At 40.5% G+C, this 25,524-nt stretch overlaps 1 protein-coding gene and 1 pseudogene across 1 annotated transcript in view; one reads left to right on the top strand and one right to left on the bottom strand.

Annotated features, from left to right (window-relative positions):
• The window catches only part of EIF4E (eukaryotic translation initiation factor 4E), a 49,146-nt gene extending 23,850 nt beyond the window's left edge, over window positions 1–25,296 (bottom strand). Inside the window, exon 1 of the mRNA XM_070392386.1 lies at window positions 25,230–25,296. Coding sequence (XP_070248487.1) covers window positions 25,230–25,247 — 18 coding nt within the window. The 5' untranslated portion in view covers window positions 25,248–25,296. The remainder of the gene's footprint in view (window positions 1–25,229) is intronic.
• Window positions 9,010–9,974, top strand: LOC138999005 (RRP15-like protein pseudogene; annotated as a pseudogene).
• Window positions 25,297–25,524: the final 228 nt, after the last annotated feature.

Here is a 25,524-nt window from a genome sequence, read left to right as displayed (position 1 = left end):
GAAAAGATAAATGAAATAGAGATAAGAAATTTATCTGATACAGAGTTCAGAATAATGATGATAAAGATGATCAACAGCATGCGAAAAGATATAGTAACTATGAAAACAGAAAAAAAGAATGACATAGCACAAATAAAGAACACATTGGAAGGAATACAAAGCAGATTAGGGGAAGCTGAGGATCGAATCAGTGAATTAGAAGACAGGGTAGAAAAAAAATCACTCAATCAGGGAACCAAAAAGAAAAAAAAAAAAAAAAAACACTAAGAGACAGGAGGACAGCTTAAGGGAGCTGTGGGACAACATAACAATATTGGCATAGGTGTGCCATAATAGGCAGAAAGGGAGAAAGGAATAGCAGAAATAATGGCAGAAAACTTACCTAATCTGGTGAAGGAAAAAGTTACACAAATTCAGAAGGCACAGAGAGTCCTGAACAAACAAGCCCATGCCCAGACACATCCCAATCAAAATGTCAAAAATTAAAGACAAAGAAAGAATCCTAAAGGCAGCAAGAGAAAAGCAAACTGTTACTTTCAAAGGAGCTCTCATAAGGCTGTCATCTGATTTCTTATAAAAAATTCTATAAGCAAGGATCTGAAATCAAGATTACTATATCCAGCAAAGCTATCATTCAAAATAGTCAAATAAAGAGTTTCCCAGCCAAAAAAAAAGGCTAAAGGAGTACATCACCACCAAGCAAGCATGATAAGAAATACTAAAGGTAATGCTATAATGAGAAGAAGAAATAGAGGGAGAAACTTAGGCATAGAGAATTAAAATGGCAGTAAATAAGTACCTATCAATAACCTTAAATGTAAATGGATTAAATGCTCCAAGCAAAAGACATAGGGTAGTTGAATGGATACAAAAACATGACCCAACTATATGCTGTCTGTAAGAGACCCACCTCAGAACAAAAGACTGACACAAGATGAGAGTGAAGAGATGAGAAAAAAATTTTCCATGCAAATGGAAAAGGAAAAAAAAGCTGGTGTAGCAATACTCGTATCTGACAAAATAGACTTCAAAATGAAGGTCATCACAAGAGACAACAAAGATCACTACATAATACTAAAGCAGGGGTCCCCAAACTTTTTAAACAGGGGGCCAGTTCACTGTCCCTCAGACCATTGGAGGGCCGGACTATAGTTAAAAAAAAAACTATGAACAAATTCAGCAACAGGCAGCGGAGGCAAAAACACCAGGCGGGCCAGATAAATGTTTTCGGCGGGCTGCATGTGGCCCGCGGGCCGTAGTTTGAGGACACTTGTACTAAAGGGATGGATCCAACAAGAGGCTATAACCCTGGTAAACAAATATGCACCCAATATAGGAGCACCTAAATATATAAAAAAAACTTCTAGAGGACTTTAAAGGAGAGATGGACAACAATACAGTCATAGTAGGGGACTTTAACATCCCACTGACTTCACTGGCTAGATCTTTCAGACAAAAATTAACAAGAAAACAGTGACTCTAAAGAACACACTGGATCACATGGATTTAATGGACATTTATAGATAATTTCACCCCAAAGCTGAGGAATATATATTCTATTCAAGTGCACATGGGTCTTTCACAAAGACAGGCTACATGTTAGGACACAAAATAAGTCTCTATAAGTTCCAGAAGATTGAAATCATATCAAGCATCTTCTCAGATCACAGTGAAATGAAATTAAAAATCAACTATAGTAAAAAAAAAAAGAAAAGAAAAAACATTCAAACACATGGAGGCTAAATAGCATGTTATTAAACAACTAGGGGCCCAGTGCACGAATCCATGCACCTTGAAAGGAACTGTGGGCTGCGAGGCTGCGGTGGGCACAGGGGTGGGTCTTGGCTTTTTTTTACACCAATAATGAATTCTCAGAAAGAGAAGCTAAACAAACAATCCCATTTACCATTACAACAAAAATATTAAGATACTTAGTAATAAACTTAACCAGGAGGTTAAAAGACTTGTACTCGGAAAACTACAGGTCTTTGAAAAAAGAGATAAAGGAAGACATAAACAAGTGGATGAATATACTGTGTTCATGAATGGGTAGACTTAACATCATTAAAATGTCCATACTACCCAAGTCAATCTACAGATTCAATGCAATCCCTATTAAAATACCAACAGCATATTTCACAGATCTAGAACAAAACTTCAAATATTTATATGGAACCAAAAGAGACCCCAAATAGCTGCAGCAATCTTAAGAAGAACAAAGTTGGAGGAATCACAATACCAGATATCAAGCTATACTACAAAGCCACCATAATCAAAACAGCCTGTTACTGGCACAAGACATATAGACCAATGAAACAAAACAGAGACTCCAGAAATCGACCTAAGCAATTATGCTCAATTAATATTTGACAAAGAGGCAAGAGCATACAATGGAGTCAAGACAGTCTCTTCAATAAATGATGTTGGGGAAATTGGACAGAAACATGCAAAAAAATGAAACTAGACCAACTTATACCATACACAAGAATAAACTCAAAAATGGATAAAAGACTTAAGTGTAAGTAACAAAACCTTAAAAATATAGAAAAAAACCATAGGCAGCAAAATCTCAGACATCTCTCATAGCAATATGTTTACAGATACATCTCCTTGGGCAAAGAAAACTAAGGAGAAAATAAAAAATGGGACATCAAAATAATAAAGCTTCTGCACAGCAAAAGAAACTATCAACAAAATGAAAAGGAAATCCACTGTATAGAAGAAATATTTGACAACGATACATCTAATAAAGGGTTAGTATCCGCCGAAACTGGTTTGGCTCAGTGGATGGAGCGTCGGCCTGCGGACTGAAGGGTCCCAGGTTTGATTCCAGTCAAGGGCATGTACCTGGGTTGCGGGCACATCCCCAGTGGGAGATGTGCAAGAGGCAGCTGATCGATGTTTCTCTCTCATCGATGTTTCTAACTCTCTATCTCTCTCCCTTCCTCTCTGTAAAAAATCAATAAAATATATTTTTTTTAAAAATAAAAAAATTAAAAATAAATAAATAAATAAATAAAGGGTTAGTATCCAAAATATATAAGAAACTCATACAACTTAATAAAAGGAAGACAAACAATTCAATTAAAAAATGGGCAAAGGACACCTAAATAGACACTTCTCCAAAGTGGACATACAAATGGCCAAGAGACATATGAAAAATGCTCAAAGTCACTGATCATCAGAGAGATGTAAATTGAAACGGCAATGAGATCACCTCAGACCTGTCAAAATGACTACCATCAACAAATCAACAAATGACCTGTGCTGGTGAAGATGTGAAGAAAAGGGAACCCTAGTACACAGCTGGTGGGAATGCAGACCGGTGCAGCCATTATGGAAAACAGTATGGAGTTTCCTCAAAAAATTAAATATGGAACTGCCATTTGACCTAGCAATCCCACTTCTAGAAATACATCCTAAGAAACCCAAAACACCCATCAGAAAGAATGTATGCACCTCTTAGTTCATTAGCAGCACAATTTACAATAGCTAAGATCTGGAAATAGTCCAAGTACCCATCAGCAGACGAGCAGATTTTTAAAAAGCTGTGGTAGTCATCCTATATAATAAGAGAGGGATATGCTAATTAGCCCAGGTATGCTAATTAGTTATGACAGGATATGCCAATTAGTCACAACTGGTATGCAAATTAACTATCACTCAAATACACAAGACATCTGCCTTGCCTGGGGAGAAGACAGTGGACACACCCTATTGGAAAAGACCTTGCCCTGAGGGCACTTGAGAGATTAAAAGTAACAATTAGCTTCCAGGCAGAAGCAACTGCCCCACCCTATTGAAAAAACACTTGCCACAGCTGAGGATGATTGCCTGGGGGCAATTCAAGTTGGAATCCTATTAGTCCGTAGACAGAGACAGTCTCTGGAGGCCTTGAGTCTTTGCCTGATCCAATTAGTCAGAAACAGCCTTTAACACTGTCTGCACTAGAGATGGAGAGGTATAGAGGATCTACCTAAAACATAGTCACAAAACCAAACAGACAACCAAAATGAGAAAACAAAGAAACAACCCCCAAATGAAAGAACTAGAGAATTCTCCAGAAGAAGAGATAAATGAAGCAGAGATAAGAAATTTATCTGAAACAGAGTTCAGAGTAATGATGGTAAAAATGTTCAACAGTATGAAAAAAGATACAGTAACTATGAAAAAAGAACAGTCTGAGATAAAGAATGACATAACACAAATAAAGAACACATTGTAAGGAATACACAGCAGATTACGGGAAGCTGAGGATCGAATCAGTGAATTAGAAGACAGAGTTGAAAATATCACTCAACGAGAGAACCAAAAAGAAAAAAAAAAAAACACAATTAAAAAACAGGAGGACATCTTAAGGGAGCTGTGGGACAATGTGAAACGTAATAATATTAGAATAGCGGGTGTGCCAGAAGAGGCAGAAAGGGAGAAAGGAATAGAGAAGGTGTTTAAAGAACTAATGGTAGAAAACTTCCCTAACCTGGTAAAGGAAAAAGTCACACATGTTCAGAAGGCACAGAGAACCCCAAACAAGAAGAACCCAAACAGACCCACACCCAGACACATCATAATAAAAATGCCAAAACTTAAAGACAAAGAGAGAATCTTCAAGGCAGCAAGAGAAAACTATTACCTACAAAGGAGTTCCCATAAAGCTGACACCTAATTTCTCATCAGAAACTCTACAGGCCAGAAGGGAATGGCATGAAGTACTCAAGGAAAACAAGGATCTGAGTCCAAGATTACTATATCCAGCAAGGTTATCATTCAAAATAGAAGGTCAAATAAAGAGCTTCCCAGACATAAAAAGGCTAAAGGAGTTCATCACCACCAAGCCAGCATTAAAGAAATTCTAAAGGACTGCTATAAGGGATTGCTGAGAAGAAACAGAGAGAGAAACCTAGCCATACAGAATTAAAATGGTTATAAATAAATACCTCTCATTAATAACCCTAAATGTAAATGGATTAAATGCTCCAATCAAAAGGTGTAGGGTAGCTGAACGGATACAAAAATATGACCCAACTATATGCTGTCTACAAGAAACCCACCTCAAAACAAAAGACACACACAGGATCAAAGTGAAGGGATGGGAAAATATTTTCCATGTAAATGGAAAAAAAAAAAAAAGCTGGAGTAGCAATACTCATATCCGACAAAACAGACTTTAAAAGCATCACGCTGCCCTAACCCAGTGGTCGGAAAACTCATTAGTCAACAGAGCCAAATATCAACAGTACAAAGATTGAAATTTCTTTTGAGAGCCAAATTTTTTATAAACTATACTAGAGGCCGGGTGCACAAAAATTTGTGCACTGGGGGGGGGTGGGGGGGTGGGGGGGGGGGACTCAGCCTGGCCTATGTCCTCTCACAGTCTGGGACCCCTCAGGGGATGGCCACCTGCTGGCTTAGGCCTGCTCCCCCGGGGATTGGGCCTAAGATGGCAATCAGACATCCCTCTGGCAGCCCGGCAGCCCTCGGGGGATGTCCACTTGCCAGCGGGGAGCAGGCCTAAACTGCAGTCGGACATCCTTAGCGCTGCTGAGGAGGCAGGAGAGGCTCCCACCACCACCACTGTACTAGCAGCCATCAGCCTGGCTTGTGGCTGAGCAGAGCTCCTCCCATGTGAGAGCGCCCTGACCACCAGAGGGCAGCTCCTGCATTGAGCATCTGCCCCCTGGTGGTGAGTGTGTGTCATAGTGACCAGTCATTCCCAGTCTTTCTGCTGTTAGGGTCAGTTTGCATTTTACCCTTTTACTATATAGGACAGAGGACTGGTGCATGGGTGGGGGCCAGCTGGTTTGCCCTGAAGGGTGTCCCAGATCAGGGTGGGGGTCCCTCTTGGGTGCCTGGCCAGCCTAGAGGAGGGGATGATGGCTGTTTGCAGCTGGTCACACCCCCTTCAGGGTGGGGGTCCCCACTGGGGTGCCTGGCCAGTCTGGGTGATGGGTTGAGGGTCGTTTTCAGGCTGACGGGTGACTGAAGCTCCCAACCTCTCCTTTTTTTCTTTCTTTTTTTTTATTCTGGGATTTATTTACCTTCCATGGCTGTCACCGGAGCTGAGAGTCGGCTTTAGCTCTGAGGCTCGGCTCCAGCTCTGAGACCTCGGCTGCTGAAAGCAGGTTTCTGGGTTTGTTTGGCTTCTATAATTGAAACACTGTTGCAGCTCCAGCTCTGAGGCCCGGCTGGCTGAAAGCAGGTTTCTGGCGTTTGTTTAGCTTCTATAATTGCAACATTGTTTCTTAGAGTGCAGCTCAGAGCCGGGCTGCGGCAGGCAGGAACCTTGGCTTCCTCCATCACTGGAGCAAGCAAGCCTCCTGTTCGCTTCAGCTGCCTGGCTGCCGGCTGCCATCTTGGTTGGCAGTTAATTTGCATATCCTGCTGATTAGCCAATGGGAAGCGTGTCGGAGGTACGGTTAATTACCATGTTTGTCTATTATTAGATAGGATAGGTAGGTACATTGTTATTAACTTAATTAGGGTACTCCTAAGGCTTATGAAGAGCCATACTCAAGGGGCCAAAGAGCCGCATGTGGCTCACGAGCCACAGTTTGCCGACTACAGCCCTAACCAGTTTTGCTCAGTGGATAGAGCGTTGGCCTGTGGACTCAAGGGTCCCAGGTTTGATTCTGGTCAAGGGCATGTACCTTGGTTGCAGGCACATACCCAGTAGGGAGTATGCAGGAGGCAGCTGATCGATGTTTCTCTCTCATCAATGTTTCTAAAACTCTATCCCTCTCCATTCCTCTCTGTAAAAAATCAATAAAATATATTTATTTAAAAAAAAAAAAAAAAGCATCATGCTAACCAAAATAACCCTGTCGGAGAAAGATAAATATCATATGATCTCACTCATTTGTGGAATATAATGAACATAAACTGATGAACGAAAATAGAGCCAGATGGGGGAAAAAATATACTAGAATATAATAGAAGTAATCCTGTTATTTGCAGATTTTTAATATCTCCTACAACTTTTGTGATATACTATGTTAGTACAGTTTTGGTAATATTATTATACTTAAAATTCTTTTATTCTTGAAATATGTTTATTGCATGTAATATTACTATATGTAAGATCATTTTTCGTGAATAATTGGTGTTCATTGCATGTAACATTATTATATTTAAGATCATTTTTCTTAAAAAAAACAAACCCAAAAAACACGAAGTCCCAATTTAGTTATGGAAATGTTGTCCTTGAAAAGATCAAGGGTCAATCCCTGAGAAATCACTTGCTCATCTAGTTCACTAAATTGCTTTCACCTTTTTGCATTGCTGGTCTGAACCACAATGGGACATGTTCATAAAACAAAAAGGAACTAACAAGGGCTATGTCTACAGCTTTAATAGAAGAGGAGAGGCAAATGACTCAATGGCCTTAGTGACATTATGAGCATTCAGCAAACTCCTTTGTGGGTTGTCTCCTAGTTTCAAGAATTGTTCTCCCATGAGAAAGAAGTGCATTTCTTAGAAAATAAACTCTCAGGCTTGCCTTGGTAAGAAAAAAAAAAAAAAAGGTGTGGTAGTAAAAAAAAGAATCTCTTACTCTTTGAGACAGCATGCTAAGTGAAATAAGTCAGTCAGAGAAGGACAAGTATCACATGATGTCACTCATGTGGAATCCAAGTAACAAAATAAACTGATGAACAAAGTGGATCCAGAGACATGGAAACATGGAACACAGTATGGAATCTAAGGGGAGAGGCAGTGGGTGGGAAGTAATCAACCAAAGACCTTATATGCATAGATACATAACCCATGGACACAGACAATAGGGTGGTAAAGGCCTTGGGGGAGGAGGAGCTAGGCGGGCTGGAGAGGGGGTCAATGGGCAAAAAGAAGGGACATATTTAATACTTTCAACAATAAAGACTTTTTAAAATAAATAATTAAAAATAAAAATATTGTAAAATGCAATATGTAGATGTTTAATCTACTAGGTAACACTAATCTAATTAAGTAGTAATGACTAACACTAGACTTGTGTGAACATAGTTGCTTAAATTTGTTGCACTATAGATAAAAACTGACATTTCTAGATAGACAGCAAGCTATACTTAACCACATTTTACTAGCATATAAAAAAATCCCTACAAGCCACACTTGAGTTTCTGATCTTGAACAATTTTAAACTTGAGCCCTGGCCAGTCTGGATTAGTGGTTAATTAGAGCATCGGCCCTCAGACTGAAGGATCAAGGGTTCAATTCCCATCAAGGGCACATATCTCAGTTGCAGGCTCAATCCCCAGTGCAGGCTGGGGTGCATTTGGAAGGCAACCAATCAATGTGTCTCTCTCACATCTATGTTTCTCTCTCTCCGTCTCTTCCTTCCCTTCCCCTCTCTAAAAAGAAAAAAGAAGTATCAATGGAAAAATATCCTTGGGCTAGGATTAACAAAACAAATCAAACTTGAATGCACATATCCTCAACTTTTAACTACTATAAAAACTTGTAGGCATCTTATTATATTTAAAATAAACTAACTATCAAGGTAGCACTAATATCTCAAAAACCAAGTTACTCTGCACAGCTATATAGCTTAGGACAAAATTATAAATTCAGAGTGTGATAATAGAGATCTAAGAAATAAATATGTGATGCTCTAGAACAGCGGTTCTCAACCTGTGGGTGGCGAGCCCTTTGGCGGTCAAATGACCCTTTCACAGGGGTCGCCTAAGACCATCCTGCATATCAGATATTTATGATTCATAACAGTAGCAACATTACAGTTATGAAGTAGCAACGAAAATAATTTTATGGTTGGGTCACAACATGAGGAACTGTATTTAAAGGGCCAGAAGGTTGAGAGCCACTGCTCTAGAATGATAACAAGTCTAAGAACAAAAATTAAATGTCAATCTGCTTAAACCAAAGGCTACCAGAAGACTCATGTAAAAGTAACTATGGAAGGGATGCTTTCAGTGTGGAAATATGACCCTGGCCATTGAGAGCTCACGTGAGTGGGGTGGGTGGGGGCTGAAAAAGTCATTAAAAAAATAAGATAAAATGGCAGCCAGGGCTGTAGCATTGGAGCTGGAAGATGAGGACAGAGATGCTACCAACATTGGAGATTCTATAGAAAGGTATGGATTGGAAAAGAGCCACTTTTCTTCTGAAAATGAAAAAGAAGCTGACAGACAATGAACATAAGTTGAACACTATGAGAATGAAAATACTGCAGAAGCTAGTGTTGAAACTAATGTGGGCAGGGCAGATGGCATAGCTAAAATCATTAACCAAAAACTCCTGCCCTGGCCAGTGTTGCTCAGTGGTTGGAGCATCAGTCCATGCACCAAAGGGTTGTGGGTTCAATTCCAGATCAACAGCATGTACCTGGGCTGCAGGTTCAATCCCTGGCCTTGGTTGGGGTACATGGAGGAGGAAACCAAATGATGTGTCTCTCTCACATTGATGTGTGTCTCTCTCTGTCTCTTTCTCCCCTCTTCTCTCACTCCCTCCCATTCTCCCTAGAAAATCAATAGGAAAAAATATCCTGGGGTGAGGATTAACAAAAAGAAAACAACAACAAAAACATCTAAAAGTAAACCCACTATTCTGGTCAAAAACAAAGAGCTGGAAAAGGAAAAAGAAAAGTTAAAGCAGAAGAGACTAGAAAAAAGAAAACAGCTTAATAAGAAGCAGGAATGGGAAATGATGTGTAAAGTCAAGGCAGATGTGAAAGACAAAAAAAAAAGAGTGGCATCTTCAAAGAACTGCAACGAGGGATAGTGTTGTATAACTATTTAACTGTTCATAAGCATCAAAAGAACATTGATGAGGTTAAAGAAACTGGCAGCTCCATTAGAAAGCATGCTAAGTTGGTATCAACTGTTTTCAAGAAAGATTTCTTCAGTGTTCGAAGAGGGATGGACACAAGTACAAACGAGAAAAGTTCAACTGGAAAGAACTCAAAAGCCAAACAGACTGACATGAAAGAAGAGGGCCCACACTCACTGCTGGTGAGAATGTAAACTGGTAGAGCCACTATGAAAAACAGTATGGAAGCTCCTCAAAAAATAAAGAATAGAATTACCAGTCTGGGATATTTATAATGGAAAGGCTATGCATGTGGGAGGGCAGGAGGCATGCCATAAAAAAACCTCTGCACCTTCCTCTCAATTTTGTAGTGAATCTAAACCTGCTCTAAAAAATAAAGTCTATTTAAAAGGAAAAGAAAAAGGCACAAAGAAGGATACAGTAAGAAAAAAAGAACCTACAAACAGGTACACCAAAGTATTACCATAGGACAGCTCATTATTGAAATTACTGATACTTATTTTCCTCATGTCTATCTAAATGTTTCAAATTTGTTACAACAAAATTATACTGAATCCCAAATATATACCTGAGTGTACTTCTGGACTGCTCACTCTATTCCAGTGATGTCAGTCCCCACATGCATCGATATGACATGTTTATAAGTTATCTTTGTTCAGTAATGCTTTTTTCTCGTTGTAGAACAAGTTCCCCATTGCCCCTTTCCTCTTCAAAAATTTTCTGCCAATTCTCACTTACTTATTCTTTCAAATAAACCTCACAATCATTTTATAAAGCAAGGGCTTGCAAACTTTTCTATAAAGGGCCAGAGAGTAAATATTTCAGGCTGGTGATCTTTCTATCATTTATTCTTAGCTAGCAGGCTACACAAAAATAGCCCAAAGGTCAGTTTGTGGAGTCCAGTATAAAGTGTAGTTCCCTACCTACCTGCAAAGATTTTGGCCTCTTGATTCAGTTTGTACTGAATTTAGATATTCAAGAAAAATTAACACCTTCCCAATAATAAATCTTTTCCAAAAGTAAATTATGATTCTTCATTTATTAAAGTTCTCCACTGTATTCCTCAGTAGAGTTGTATAGCTTATATTTATGAACTAGAGGCCTGGTGCACAAAAATTCGTGCACTCGGGGGGGTCTCTCAGCCCACCTTGTGCCCTCGCAGTCTGGGACCCCTTGGGGGATGTCCACCTGTTAGCTTAGGCCTGCGCTGGCCAGCATGAGCCAGCTTCTGGCTGAGTGGCACGCCCCCTGTGGAAGCACACTGACCACCAGGGGGCAGCTCCTGCGTTCAGCATCTGCCCCCTGGTGGTCAGTGGCATAGCGACCAGCCGTGCCACCATTAGGGCCAATTTGCATATTACCCTTTTATTACACAGAAATAGGATACTGCAAATTACTTGTTAGATATACAATTCCTGTCCACTTGAAGGCACTGGCACTTGGGTACATGAATGATGCAAATTGCTTGCTTGATTTACTATTCCTGGTACTTTTTGCCTAGTTATAGAAAAAGCATGATCGAGAGAGACCAAGATGGCGGCGTAGGTGAACACCGGAGACCGCTGCCGCAAACAACCATTTCAAAAATACAACTAAAAGACTGAACGGACATCACCCAGAACCACAGGAAGGCTGGCCGAAGAGAGACTCTACAACTAGAAGGAAAGAGAACAGCAAATCGAGGCTCAGAGGCGGCGCAGTGTGGAAAATACAAAGGTACCGAGGTGCGCGCGCAAAGCGGGCTGGTGGCTGAGGGCGCGGTTGTCGTTTTCGGTCGGGAGTGAGTCTCAGACTCTGGGCTCCAGATCCGGGCGAGTCTCTAGGGACCCAGACTCAAACGGGAGAAGCGGGATTACCCGGCATCAGTTGGAACCTGAGGGCAGCTTTCTCTCCGAGGTTTGCAGCGGCTGCCGGGGTTCTGAGAAGCAGAGCCTCTGGGAACGGGACTGAGCGTGGCCATAACTGCTCCCTCCGCCCGCCCTGCTGATCCCGCCCCGCCCAAACCCTGGGCACAGCCATTTGCCGATCGCCTCAGGCAAAGGCTGGATTAGCGCCTCCCCAGAAGGCAGACGTTTTCCTTACAGCTGATTCCTATAGCCAGTCGGCCTGGGGGTCAAATCCCTCTAGTGTTAACTACAACAATTAAGGCTTGGCTAGAACAAGACTGCGCACAGAGACCACAAGGGGGTGCACCAAGAAAGCATAAAAGATGCGGAGACAAAAAAACATGACAGAAATGGAGGATATGGAGCTAAGAATCGCAATTTTGAGGGCTTGCCATAAATTTGTGCAGAGCCTCACGAAAACTAATGAGACCCTCGATGCTACGATAAAGAAATTAGAAAGTAAGCATACACGGACTGAAATAAAGAATATTATACCAATAGCAGACCAGAGGAGTACAATAATCAAACCAAAGATTCGACAAAAAACACCCAATTGGAAAAGCAAAATGAAAAAAGAATCCGAAAGTGTGAAGATAGTGTAAGGAGCCTCTGGGACAGCTTTAAGCGGTCTAATATCAGAGTCATTGGAGTGCCAGAAGATGAGAGACAGCAAGATATTGAAAACCTATTTCAAGAAATAATGGCAGAAAACTTCCCCCACCTGGTGAAAGAAATGGACTTACAGGTCCAAGAAGCGCAGAGAACCCCAAACAAAAGGAATCCAAAGAGGACCACACCAAGACACATCATCATTAAAATGCCAAGAGCAAAAGACAAAGAGAAAATCTTAAAAGCAGCAAGAGAAAGAGGCTCAATTACCTACAAGGGAATACCCATACGACTGTCAGCTGATTTCTCAACAGAAACTTTGCAGGCCAGAAGGGAATGGCAAGAAATATTCAAAGTGCTGAATACCAAGAACCTACAACCAAGAGTACTTTATCCAGCAAAGCTATCATTCAGAATTGAAGGTCAGATAAAGAGCTTCACAGATAAGGAAAAGCTAAAGGAGTTCATCACCGCCAAACCAGTATTATATGAAATGCTGAAAGGTATCCTTTAAGAAGAGGAAGAAGAAGAAAAAGATAAAGATACAAATTACGAACAACAAACATGCATCTATCAACAAATGAATCTAAGAATCAAGTGAATAAATAACCTGATGTACAGAATGAACTGGTGATTATAATAGAATCAGGGACATAGAAAGGGAATAGACTGACTATTCTTGGGGGAAAAAGGGGTGTGGGAGATGCGGGAAGTGACTGGACAAAAATCATGCACCTATGGATGAACACAGTGGGTGGGGAGTGAGGGTGGAGGGTGGGGTGGGAGCTGGAAGGAGGGGAGTTATGGGGGGAAAAAAGAGGAACAATTGTAATAATCTGAACAATAAAGATTTAATTTAAAAAAAAAAAAAGAAAAAGCATATAACACTGTATTCTATAATCAGAATGCAACAAGAAGTTACTTCTAAAATGTCATGGTAACTCTTCTTTATTTCTTTTCTATTCAGTAATGCAGTAACCGTGAGGTCCACAGAGAGCTGGGTTATCCACTTAAGAGTGCTTGGCATAAGACAGGCACTGAAATGTTTGAATAAATGAGTGACTCTAATTTTGTTCCCTCGCAAAATTTCACTAAAACTATAGTAAAGATATCTTTTTTAAGCCCACAACTATGGGGAGAGCAGGGTAAAAGAAAGAGCTGGAATGTAAATGGAGGATAAGTGGTAATAATCAATGTGCACAGTTAAAGCCTTCAAGTCCAGCAGCTGACAGCACCTTTACAAAGGGGTAGTGAAGGAAGGGCGCAATTAAACAGAATTCTATGAGAGTTGTTTGTGAAATAACTAGATTCCTGAATTCCCCTCCCCCTACTCCAAGTCACTAGGATTGCTGCCATATGGGTTCCAAAAAAAAAAAAAAAAAAAGCACCCTAACTGGTTTGGCTCAGTGGATAGAGCATCGGCTTGCGGACTCAAGGGTCCCAGGTTCGATTCCGATCAAGGGCATGTACCTTGGGTGCGGGAATATCCCCAGTAGGGAGTGTGCAGGAGGCAGCTGATCGATGTTCCTCTCACATTGATGTTTCTAACTCTCTATCCCTCTCCCTTCCTCTGTAAAAATTCCATAAAATATATTTTTAAAAAAATAAGCGACTTGGAGGAAACAGACAGCAAAAAAGAAAATGTCTTTTAAAGTATGTACATATAAAAATAAAGTACCTGTATCCTTCAAAAGAATAAGTTGAGATTTTGTATGCATACAAAAATTATAAGAAACCATAACAATTCTAAGAAACCATAGAAGTGAAAATTCAGAAGACGAGAGAGAGAGAGAGAGAGAGAGAGAGAGAAAGAGAGAGAGAGAGAATATACATCTGAAAATTAAAAATATCAGGCAGAAAAAGTTGGAAAATAAATGAAATTTCCCAAAAAATAAAGCAAAAAGAGAAGGAATTTGAGAGCAAGACTTAATTTTTCTTTAAAGCCAGGGAACCAGTCCAGTAGATATACTATCTGAATAACTGTTTCCAAGAGAAAAAAAGAGAGGAAAATAATAATGTCAAAAGTGACTAATAATAATAAATGTCAGATGTGATGAATATGAGTTGTTGCCATATTGAAAAAGTCTAATAAGTACTCAGCACAACCAATAAAAATATTCATACTAGCCCTGGTGAGTGTGGCTCAGTTGGTTGGGCGTCATCCCATGCACTGGAAGGTCGCCAGTTAGATTCCCAGTCAGGCCCCATGCCCCGGTTGTGGGTTCTGGTCCCAGGTATAGGAGGCAGCTGATTAATGTTTTTCTCTCCCTCTTCCTTCCTCTCTCTCTAAAATCAATAAAAACATTAAAAATACTGATACTAAAACATATCATTGTTAAATAGGAACAAGGAAAGAGCTTACAAATTTCTGGGGAGGAAGAGAACTGGTCACATTAAAAAAACAAAAACAAAACAAAAAACAGCCATCAGAAATCAACAGCCACAACAGAAACTGGCCATGAAGCAATGACTTCAAATTCTGAAGAATTCTACACCCAGCTCTAGCTAGTTTTGCTCAGTGGATAGAGCATCAGCCTACGGACTGAAGAGTCATGGATTCGATTCTGGTCAAGAGCACATGCCCAGGTTGCCAGATCAATCCCCAGTGGGGGACATGCAGGAGGCAGCCAATCGATGTTTCTTTCTCATCATTGATGTTTCTCTCTCTCCTTCTCCCTTCCTCTCTGAAATAAAAATATATTAAAAAAAAAAAGAATTCTATACCCAACCAAACTACATATATATGCACACACACACACACCCTAGCTAATAAAGGAATATGCTAATTGACCCTCACACCGCTGCAAATATGGCGGTGGCCACAGCCAATAAGGAGGGAATATGCTAATTGACCATCACACCCTCAAATATGGCAATACCCACAGCCACGAGATGGCGGCGCCCAGTCCCCTCAGCCTTGCCGGGGCGGCAGGTGCATAGCAAGGCTAGGCCTGCCCCTAGGCGGGCCCAGCCACTCCATGTGCCTGCCTCCGGAGACCCCCAGTCTCCTCAGCCCCCCAGCGCCCAGGGCTGGCCCAAGGCACAGGCAAGCTTTGGATGGCGGCTGCCCAGCCGCCCAGGGCCTCCCGAGGCTCAGGTAACCAGGGCCGGCTGAGGCTTGTGCTGCCGAAAGTGGCAGCAGCAGAGGTGTGATGGGGCGTCACCTTCCCCTGATCGCCGGGTCGCCTCCCGCCTGAGGGCTCCTGGACTGTGAGAGGGGGCAGGCCAGGCTGAGGGACCCCCCACCACCACTCCAGTGCATGAATTTTCATGCACCAGGCCTCTAGTATTTATATATAATAATAAAGGCATAATATGCTAAGTAGACCAGACAGCCGGACGTCCTTCCGGACAAGGGCAGGCAGCTGTGGCAGCTGGCAGTGGCAGCAGAGGCGGGGTGATGGGGGCGGCACCTTCCCCTGATCAGCCCGGTCACTTCCCACAGAGGGAGGCCAGACTGCGGACAGTAGGACATCCCCTGAGGGCTCCTGTACTGTGAGAGGGGGCAGGGGCCGGGCTGAGGAACCCCCCCGGCCAGTGCACGAATTTTCGTGCACCCAGGCCACTAGTATGTGTGTGTGTGTGTGTGCGTGTGTGTGTGTATTGCATTAACATGCAAGGTCTCAAAAATCTTTAACTCTCATTGGTAACTATTTTCAAAAACTATTGGAGATGTGATCCACCAAATTGAACAAGAAACCAAATAAAAGGAAGAAAGGGGACACAGAAAAGGAAGAGATGCAACAAAGAAGTCAGATGAGAGAGAATCAGAGAAAAATAAAAGGAGATTCAAGAAAGACAGGTATGCACCAGATATAGAGAGCAGTGGTACAGATTAGAGTAATGTGATTCAAGCTACCTTCATTTGATTAGGCTGCTATGACAAAGATGCCTATTATTCTACCCTTAAAACACACACACACACACACACACACACACACACATTTCCTAGCCCGAACTTTTATCTATACTTAACCATGTGTTCACGACCTTCATTTGATTAGGCTGCTATGACAAAGATGCCTATTATTCTACCCTTAAAACACACACACACACACACACACACATTTCCTAGCCCGAACTTTTATCTATACTTAACCATGTGTTCACGAAGCTTTCTCTCCTCTGTGCCTTGCTCCCTGGAACAGCTAAGAATTTCACACCCGAATAGTTTATCTTTAACCTAACTCTTAAAATATATAGAGCAGCTCACTCCCACAGACCACTCTCCTAAGTGAAGGTTAATTAGCTGGCCCACACCACAGCCTGATCAGGTAACTGTAGCCTTATGTTTCTCAGAACACGTTCATGATCTTACCTACTGGTTTCCCCAAGAGGGGCTCTAGTAATAATTCCAGGAAGTGAAAGCCAAACAATAACCCAGAAAAGGTGTTTAGCTTATCTTCTCTTGGGAACTTCATCTAACAATAGCAGTACTAACCTTTTCTTACACATCTAAGTTTTTAGTTTTTCTAACTAAAACACATTGCTAAAAGGAACATATAACACTGGATTAAACTGTAATTATACCATTTAAAAATTCAAGGGAAGGATTAACATAAGTCAGGATGGGGGAAATATGAATGTGATCATGAGTACATGGTTCTTCAGTCTATTACTGTAACACTTTTGCACATATGTATTTTATATTTTTTTCTACATATAAACATTTCACAATCTGAAAGGGGAGGAGCTTTAAAAAAAGTAGTCTGGCAGAAACCGGTTTGGCTCAGTGGATAGAGTGCCGGCCTACGGACTGAAGGGTCCCGGGTTCAATTCCAGTCAGGGGCATGTACCCGGGTTGTGGTCACATCCCCAGTGGGAGATGTGCAGGGGGCAGCTGATCGATGTTTCTCTCTCATCGATGTTTCTGACTATCTCTCTCCCTTCCTCTCTGTAAAAAATCAATAAAATATATTTTTTAAAAAAGTAGTCTGATAGCCAACTATAGTCACAGAAGGAAGTTTCTTTTTTTGTTTTGTGTTTTATTAATTCTCACCTGAGGATATTTTTCCATTGATTTTTAGAGAAAATGGAAGGGAGACAGAAAGAGAAACATTGATGTGAGAGAGACACATCGATTGGTTGCCTTCACACATGTCCTGACCAGGGCCAGGGATCAAGCCTTGATTGCAATTGAACCCAGACCCTTCAGTCTGCAGACTGACGCTCTTTCCACTGAGCCAAATTGGCTAAGACAAGAAGTGTTTTTACTTGACCATTTGAGTTTTTACATTTTTAACATTGTTGCAAAAACATTTACCTTACAGATATACTACCTCAAGTATGGAAATGATATATTGAGAAAAAGGTTATTGATCAGAGCACTGAAATAGGAAATGATTACAAATAATCTAAACATTGATCAATATAGAAATAACTATGATCAAGACCAAACCATGTACACGTGAAGATTCTCACTGAGCATCAAGTTATGTGTTACTACATAATAATGAGGACATATGCTACCCCACATATGTGTCTGGGAACAACATTTAAATAAATCACAAGATGCTGAAATGGAAAAAAAAGAGACCAAACCATGTAATACATATCATCAGAAAAGAAAGCTTTATGTGTTGATATGCAATGCTCTAAAAGACATATTAGGTGAATATCATAATATGCCAGAACAGTGTACATAACAGTTGGCTACTACTTTTTCTTTAAAGAATATGCAGCCCTGGCTAGGTGGTTCAACTGGTTGGAGCATCACCCCATACATCAAAAAGGTTGTGGGTTCAATTCCCAGAGTACATACCTAGGTTGCGGGTTCAATCCCTGGTCGGGGCATATAAGGGAGGCAACCAGTTGATGTTTCTCTTTCACATGATGTCTCTGTGTCTGTCTCTCTCTTACTTTCTCTTCCTCCCTCCCTTCCTCTCTCTAAAATCAATAAATATACCCTTGGGTTAGGATTTTAAAAAAAGAATATACATATTTGCTTGTACTATATATACAAATCTCTACGGAAAGATACAAAGTGACAATGTTAGTTACCTCTAGAGGTAAACCACCTGGATGGGATCAGTTAAGACGATTTTGCAGTATACTCTTTTGGACAAAATTTGAGTTTTGAACAATGTAAAGTACTGCCCCCTATTCACACAGTTTTTAAATAGCAAAAAAAAGAAAAAAGAAAAAAAAGCCTTAGGACAATTTTAATTCCATACAAGACCAAACAATTATCTTTGAAAGATTAAAATAGAAGTTTTCCTAGGATAGAATTAAACAGTAACTTATCCAACCAAATTGGTCATATTCGTTGTACAAAATTAAGGCAAATATACTACAGATGCATATGTTTATATACACCAGAGTATGTGTAGATTCTAGAGCTATGTTATCCAATTTGGTAGCCACTAGCTACATATGAAATTAAATTTCAAGTAATTAAAATTATATTTAAATTAATTAGAGTTTACAATTAATTTTCTTGGTTGCACTAGTCACATTTCAAGTACTCAATAGCCATGTGTGGCTAGTGTCTGCCATGTTGGATGGCACATAGCCTGTGCCATGAAGCTTCCTTAATGTTTCATGTTAACTCACTTAATTCTTACTGTACACATAAATGTAACTGAATTCTTTTATAATTCTAAGTATTTTATTTGAAATATTTTAAAACATTATTCTGAAAACAGGACCACAGATGTCAACAATTGCTAAAAAGGTCTATTTAAACTTTAGGCCATGGGCACATATTAGTGATTAAAAAATAAATAATTAAAACCTACATACTATAAACCAAAATCCAAGATATTTCACAATCCTAAGCATTATTTTTTAAAAAGTTTACAAGTTCAAATGAAAAAAAAAATATATATATATGTATAAAAATCACTTCTCACCCCACTACGCCACTGCCCATAAATCATCTGGTACATCCTTTTAGTTTTGATTTTATATTTAATTTATGTATATGATGATGACCTACACATTGACTTTATTCTTAAGGTAGGAGGAGTTTTACTGAAGATAAAGCACTTTTTAGTTTGGGTTGAATTTGTTTCTTTTTTGAAAAGAATAGTAATAAAGCTTGAGGCGAGAACCCTATAAAATGTATTTATCCTAAGATGTTAAAAATATTAGTAGCCGAAACCGGTTTGGCTCAGTGGATAGAGCGTCGGCCTGCGGACTGAAAGGTCCCAGGTTCGATTCCGGTCAAGGGCATGTACCTGGGTTGCGGGCACATCCCCAGTAGGAGATGTGCAGGAGGCAGCTGATCGATGTTTCTCTCTCATCGATGTTTCTAACTCTCTATCTCTCTCTCCCTTCCTCTCTGTAAAAAATCAATAAAATATATTTTTAAAAAAAAGAATATTAGGAAAAAAACTGTTTTAGCTTTCCAATTAAAATATCAAATTTTCTTGCCTTAGTTAATACTTAAAGATTATAACTAATTTCTGTATAGCATTTTAGAATAACAAGTTTAAAATATACAACTAAAAACATGCTTATGTATATTTTAGCTTTAAAAATTACTGTAAAGCCATGAGTTCCAGAGAAATCTTTAGGTCTCATTACTACCTTCCCCAAACAATTTTGCTTTTAAGACTAGGAACATATTATAGCTGAAAACTTTTTTCAAAACAACTATTTAACTCTTCGCCAAACCTCTCACCAAAATTACTGAAAGAACAAAGGTAGTGGAGAATAAATTTCATAATCTCAAAATTTTTTAAATGTACTACTGTTTTCACTAGCAAAATATTTTAACTGGCCAATCATTTGAATTGACAAGGTCCAGAAATTAAATGAGAAAATGGAGACAGGAATTGACCATTCACTTTCTTGAGAAATCTACGCATAAAGTTCTGGACCAATTACTAAAATATAACTACTCGTTTAGTCCTCAGATGCAGAGACCAGGTTGCTATTTATTTTCATATGACTCTGTACTTCAGTTACCAAATATTGTGGTAGCCTAAAAACAAATATCCACACATTTTATCTTATAGCTATAGCAAAATATCTAGTGAAGTGTTTATCAAACTAATCTTCCCAAGTTGCATAAGGAAACCACATTGCCTGCCTATTGCAAAGAGTGTCATGGTTAAGAACACATATCTGGAACTTGGCTGCTTTAGTTTGAACTCCACCCCACCGCTTACTTACTAGCTGTGTGATCTTGGACAAGTTAGTCACACAAAGTTACTTAATCTCTTTGTGCCTTGATTTCCTCATCTGTGAAATAAGAATATTACCTACCTCACAGGGCTGCTTGTAAGGATTAATATATATAAAGCATTTAGTGTGTGGGGGAGAGGGGTGTCAATTGTGGAAAAGGGAGACATATGTAAAACTTTAGACAATTAAAAAAAAAAAAGCATTTAGTGTGGTGCCTGACAAGTATATACTGCAAGTGCTTTATTTTAGCTATTACTAAGAAATAAAGATCTGCCTACATTAAAAATAGATGTAACAGACTGTGTTTAAAAGGTCATTTTTATTAAGTCATTTGCTTGAAATCCAATGCTGGTTAGATTTGTCATAATTCTACAGAAACTTACTAAACACAGTGTGACTAAAGTACAGCTTCCCATTGTTTCTGTGGGAAAATGTATCAAAAGTCCCAACTGGCGGGTTGTGGGCTCTCGATCCCCAGTGGGTGGCGTGCAGAAGGCAGTTGATCAATGATTATCTCTAATCATTGATGTTTATATCTCTCTCTCCCTCTACCTTCCTCTCTGAAATCAATAAAAATATTTTTTTTTTAAAAAAAAGTTCCAACTGAGCAAAAAAAATCTTACTTTTCTGATTATATTCTCAGTTCCTGGAAGTGACTTATTCAGCACATAAGAGACAAATGTGATTCTTTTTTTCAGACACAATTAGGAACTTTTGAAGAAACACTAGCGATTTTTACGATATAGATAGGAGTGGGAAGAGTATCTGAGGATTGTGGATCATAAATAAGCTTTGCATTTCTTGTTAATGGCCAAGGACTGATAATCAAAAGGCAGCTATGTGAATTTCCTAGCGAAGAGAGGAAAAGGTGTATACACTATGTATGCATGGATACACCGGCATGCAACATATTCATGGAGTACTATAAACTTCATTTAGTTCTTCATAAATGACAAACTGCCATCTCAGAATACTGCATTAAAACATCAAAATCACTATAAGATATCTTATTTCCATTTTTTAGCTAGATTTAGAATGTTTAATCTGCAAGGTCATACAGATATTTAAGTTAGACTATAACCCGTATTTGTTTCCACTGCTCAAAAGAGTCTCTATGACAAAGACAGAACAAGTCACAGGTACCAGAAGAACCAGAAAATTTCCAGTAGTAGCAAGGAAGGAAAAGTAGAAATTACCATTGCTAGAACAACTATTTCACAGGTTCCTTGTTATGTCTAAGACTGTTGGCATTTCTATATTCTTAACCATAAATTAAACAGAATATTTTATTAAAATGTTTTGCTTAAAGTTTTCTGTCCAAATTGGGTAAGTTTACATAATTAATTTTACATCTTTAGTGTGTGAACTGTGTATTTCTAAACTGAATTTTTCCATGTCAAACAATTATGCATACTAGTAATTCAAAGTATAAAATGAAGTGAAATTTGGAATATAAATACCAGATTCATTTAGTTGCTTTATGAATGAATTTTTATATACTGAGTTCTTTCATTAAAGCAAGAACATGCATATTAATTTGCAAGATCTGCTTGTCAATCAAATCTTTGGTTAATAAACAACACTGAATTACATGACATATTTGTCAATATGTATTTAAGCCTTATTTACTTTTAATAAATAAACTCTGCAATACAAAGCATGTTTCTAAAGGATAAAAAAAGAAACAGATCAGATGACCGTCCAAGTTGATCCCACTTTTGAAATTAATGTACAACTTTACATACTGAAGAGACACAGTGTAAAAACAAGTAAAATTATATACCTTCAGTTTAACTAAAAAAAAAAAAAAATGTAATCTCTTACCTTAAAAAGAACTACAAGTACGGGGGGGAGGGGGGTCAATGCGAAAAAGAAAAAACAACAAAGGGGACATCTATAATACAATAAATGGATAGATTTATACATGTGAATGTATCAATTTAAAAGAAAAAGAACAAGTTAAAAAAAAAAAAGCTCAATAATAAAGAATACAGAATGAAGATAAAGCTAAAGAAACATGTCCTGCTGGAGACAAGATGGCCTGGGGAAATGGCCTTGCCATCTTCACCAATTAATAGTAAGTCTAATTTGATCCAGCCACATTTCAAATGCCAAAAGAGTAACAGAAGAGTATTGTTTATCCCAATGTTCAAAATATTGCCATATTCGCTGTAAAGAGAGAAAATGCTTCCTTTAATTTACCCTATCAAGCTTCTCAACAAATATAACTGAGCTTATACACACAAACTTGAGAAAAACCACACAATATCAAATAGAAATCGCTGATATTTTATGTACACAGATAAAAAGTCCCCTATGAAAGGTGGGACAAGGAGGAAAAAACAAACAAACAAACCAACATGGTTCTTTTAAGTATTTGTTATGCCCAGCAAAAAAGCAGTAAGAAAAGTTAGAAGCTAGCTGAAACAGCAATGAACAAACATTTTGTAGGCTTAAGCATGCATACCTCAACTGCAACCAATACTAATCAGCTGCTTAAAAAAAATAAAAACCACCATTTAAAGTTGTCCAAAAAATTATAAATAATTTGTGGACGAGGATGCATTAAAAGTACTAAAAATTTTCACCAAAAATGAACAATTCTGCACTATTTTATACATCCTCAAACTACTATAGTTTCAATCTGGCTTTCCACTTTCGTACACTTTAGATTTTTAGGTTCACTACTCCCCAAATTTAAATGCAGAATCCAAATCATCCTGGAACAGCACTAGAACAATCACAATACTGTATCACTGACTGAGAATTAAGCTCACTAAGCATTTACATTAAACAAGGTATAGAATCACATCTTGTATAACTTTGTTGGTACAATGTTCTAAAATCAGGGTCTATAAATATTTACTGACTCAAAATAGTCCTTCAACACTCTGTAGTTCTGTGCTGTGCTGTTGAAACAAACCTGCATTATTTTGCAAAATCTGAAGGACCTAAATGTTACTGAAATTTCACAGAATACATTATTACTGTTTAGAAGCTTTAGCCTTGCCACCATTACCAGCTGTAATTTTTTTTTTTAATGACACTGGTAAAGTGGTAGGACAACAGATACGGTCAAAAGTGAACATCAGAACCCATTAAAAGGGATTTAAATTAAAATTAAAATTTTACAGATTTCTCCTAAGTCTTTACCTATGTAACATTAATATCCCAAAGTCAGCTAATTGTATCAGAAAACTAAGAGACAGTTTTGCAGTCAATCTAATTTCCAGGAACATAAATGAAAACTGATACCAATAAAAAGACAAGTAATCAAGCAGACAAACTCCCCTAAATTCTGGCAACAAGGTAAGAATAGTTTACATCAATGTAATGGGGGGGGGGGGGGGGGCATGTATATATATATATATATATATATTTACACACACACATATATACATATACATATACACACACACACACACACACACACACATAGCTTTCCCATGGCTAGTTTTGAAATAGGTTAAGCAAATTGGTAGACCATTACCAAAACCACAAACTAGCATTAGATATACAAAAATATCTGGCAACCCTGGTCTAGAACTGGTTCCAGAGTGTCAAAGGATTTCTGGTTGCTAATAAACTCCATTATACCTCTAAAGCAATGTCACTTAGGTGTGACATTCCTAAAACAGCCACACAGGCAGGCCCAGAAGTTTCAGGGAGCCGGTGCTGGCAAACCCAAACTAGGACCAAGATACCCTCTCCTTTGGGCGGTCACTCCCAACTTTCTGTTCTGGGATCTGCTTGCTTCAACTAAGTTTAAAATAGTGCCTAATTGGAGAGGAAAATGGATAAAGAAAACACACATGGAAAATTAATTTTCAAAGTTAAGTGAAGTGGGTCTTTAAAAAAAAAAAATGTTTTGGGCAGTAAACACTCTTAAGAACGGGACCCGGACTCCTCGGCATGCTCGGCGGCGTGCGCACGGCGCGGAAGGGATGAATGAATGGGAGGCCGGCGTGTGTGCGCGGCGGGAGGTCCGGCCGGCGGCCAGACCCGCGGCGGCGAGCGGCAGGCCTCGCTCCTCCCCCGTCCCTCCTCCATGACAGCCCCGTCTCCAGCGCGGAGGGGCGAGAACAAAGTGAGCCCCCTTCTCCCCACCGCCACCCTTCCCGCGCCTCGGAGAGCTCTCCCGCGAGACGCGGGGTTCTCCTCCCCACCCCAAACCTTTCTCGCCTCCCCTGCCGCCAAGCCCGCCAACTCTCGGGCGCGCCGGAGGAACATGCGCTCGCCCCGCTCGACTCCCCTCGGCGAGGTCGCAGCTTCCCCGCGCGTGCCGCGGCTCCACGCCCGCCCGCACCGCGCGCCCACCGGCTCTCGGCCCACCGGTCCAGCGACGACCCGCGCGCGCCCCACGCCCGCGCCCTCCGCCGGAGGGAGGGAGGGAGGGGAAGGCAGCCCGGGCTCCCTCCTCCATCTCATTCCAAGCCGGCACGCCGCCCAACCTCCCCGCGGCTCCCGGCGGCCGCTCGGAGCCAGCCCCGCGCCTTTCTACCCGAAGACGATCCCCACACCCTTAGCGCAGGGTCCGGACCACCCGGGGGGGCCACCCCGCGGCTCCGCAGGCGGCGCCGCGCCGCCCCTCCCCCACCCTGTCCCCCAGCCCTTGGCCCCCGCCAGAACGTGTGCGCTCCACGCCGCCGCGGCCAGCCTCCGGGGCGCCCCCAGTTGCCCGAGGGGAGGTCAGGCCCACGAAGAGGGGGAGGGGGCGGCGAGGGATGGTGTGCGCGCCGGGAACGCCGTCCCGCGGGGTCCCGCAGTCGAAAGGGAGACGGAGCGCGGGGCCCGGTGGGGGTGGGGGCCGAAGGCAACACTCACCGGTTCCACAGTCGCCATCTTAGATCGATCTGATCGCACAACCGCTCCTGAAGGGGGGCGAGAGGAAAAAAATGAGATTCAAACCGGGTTGGCTGGTTAATATCCACGTGACGGACGTGGCCGTTTGGCCTTGGCGGCGCCTGCGCAAGACTGCGGCAGCGTGGGGAACGAGAGGCTTCTGGGGAATGTAGTCTCTCGCTCTCTTTCGCGCTGTCTTTTTTAAGGGCAAAGAGATTTTTTTTTTTTAAAGGGCTGGTCACGTGGTCGGAGGGTCAGGTGCGCGGCGCGGCGCGCG

This window comes from Myotis yumanensis, unplaced genomic scaffold (assembly GCF_028538775.1).
Source record: "Myotis yumanensis isolate MYYU_CA2020_CCGP unplaced genomic scaffold, mMyoYum1.0.hap1 SCAF_1, whole genome shotgun sequence".
Lineage (NCBI taxonomy): Eukaryota > Metazoa > Chordata > Mammalia > Chiroptera > Vespertilionidae > Myotis > Myotis yumanensis.
The sequence above is the reverse complement of the archived record's forward strand: the minus strand, read 5'-3'. Positions and strand labels throughout refer to the sequence as shown.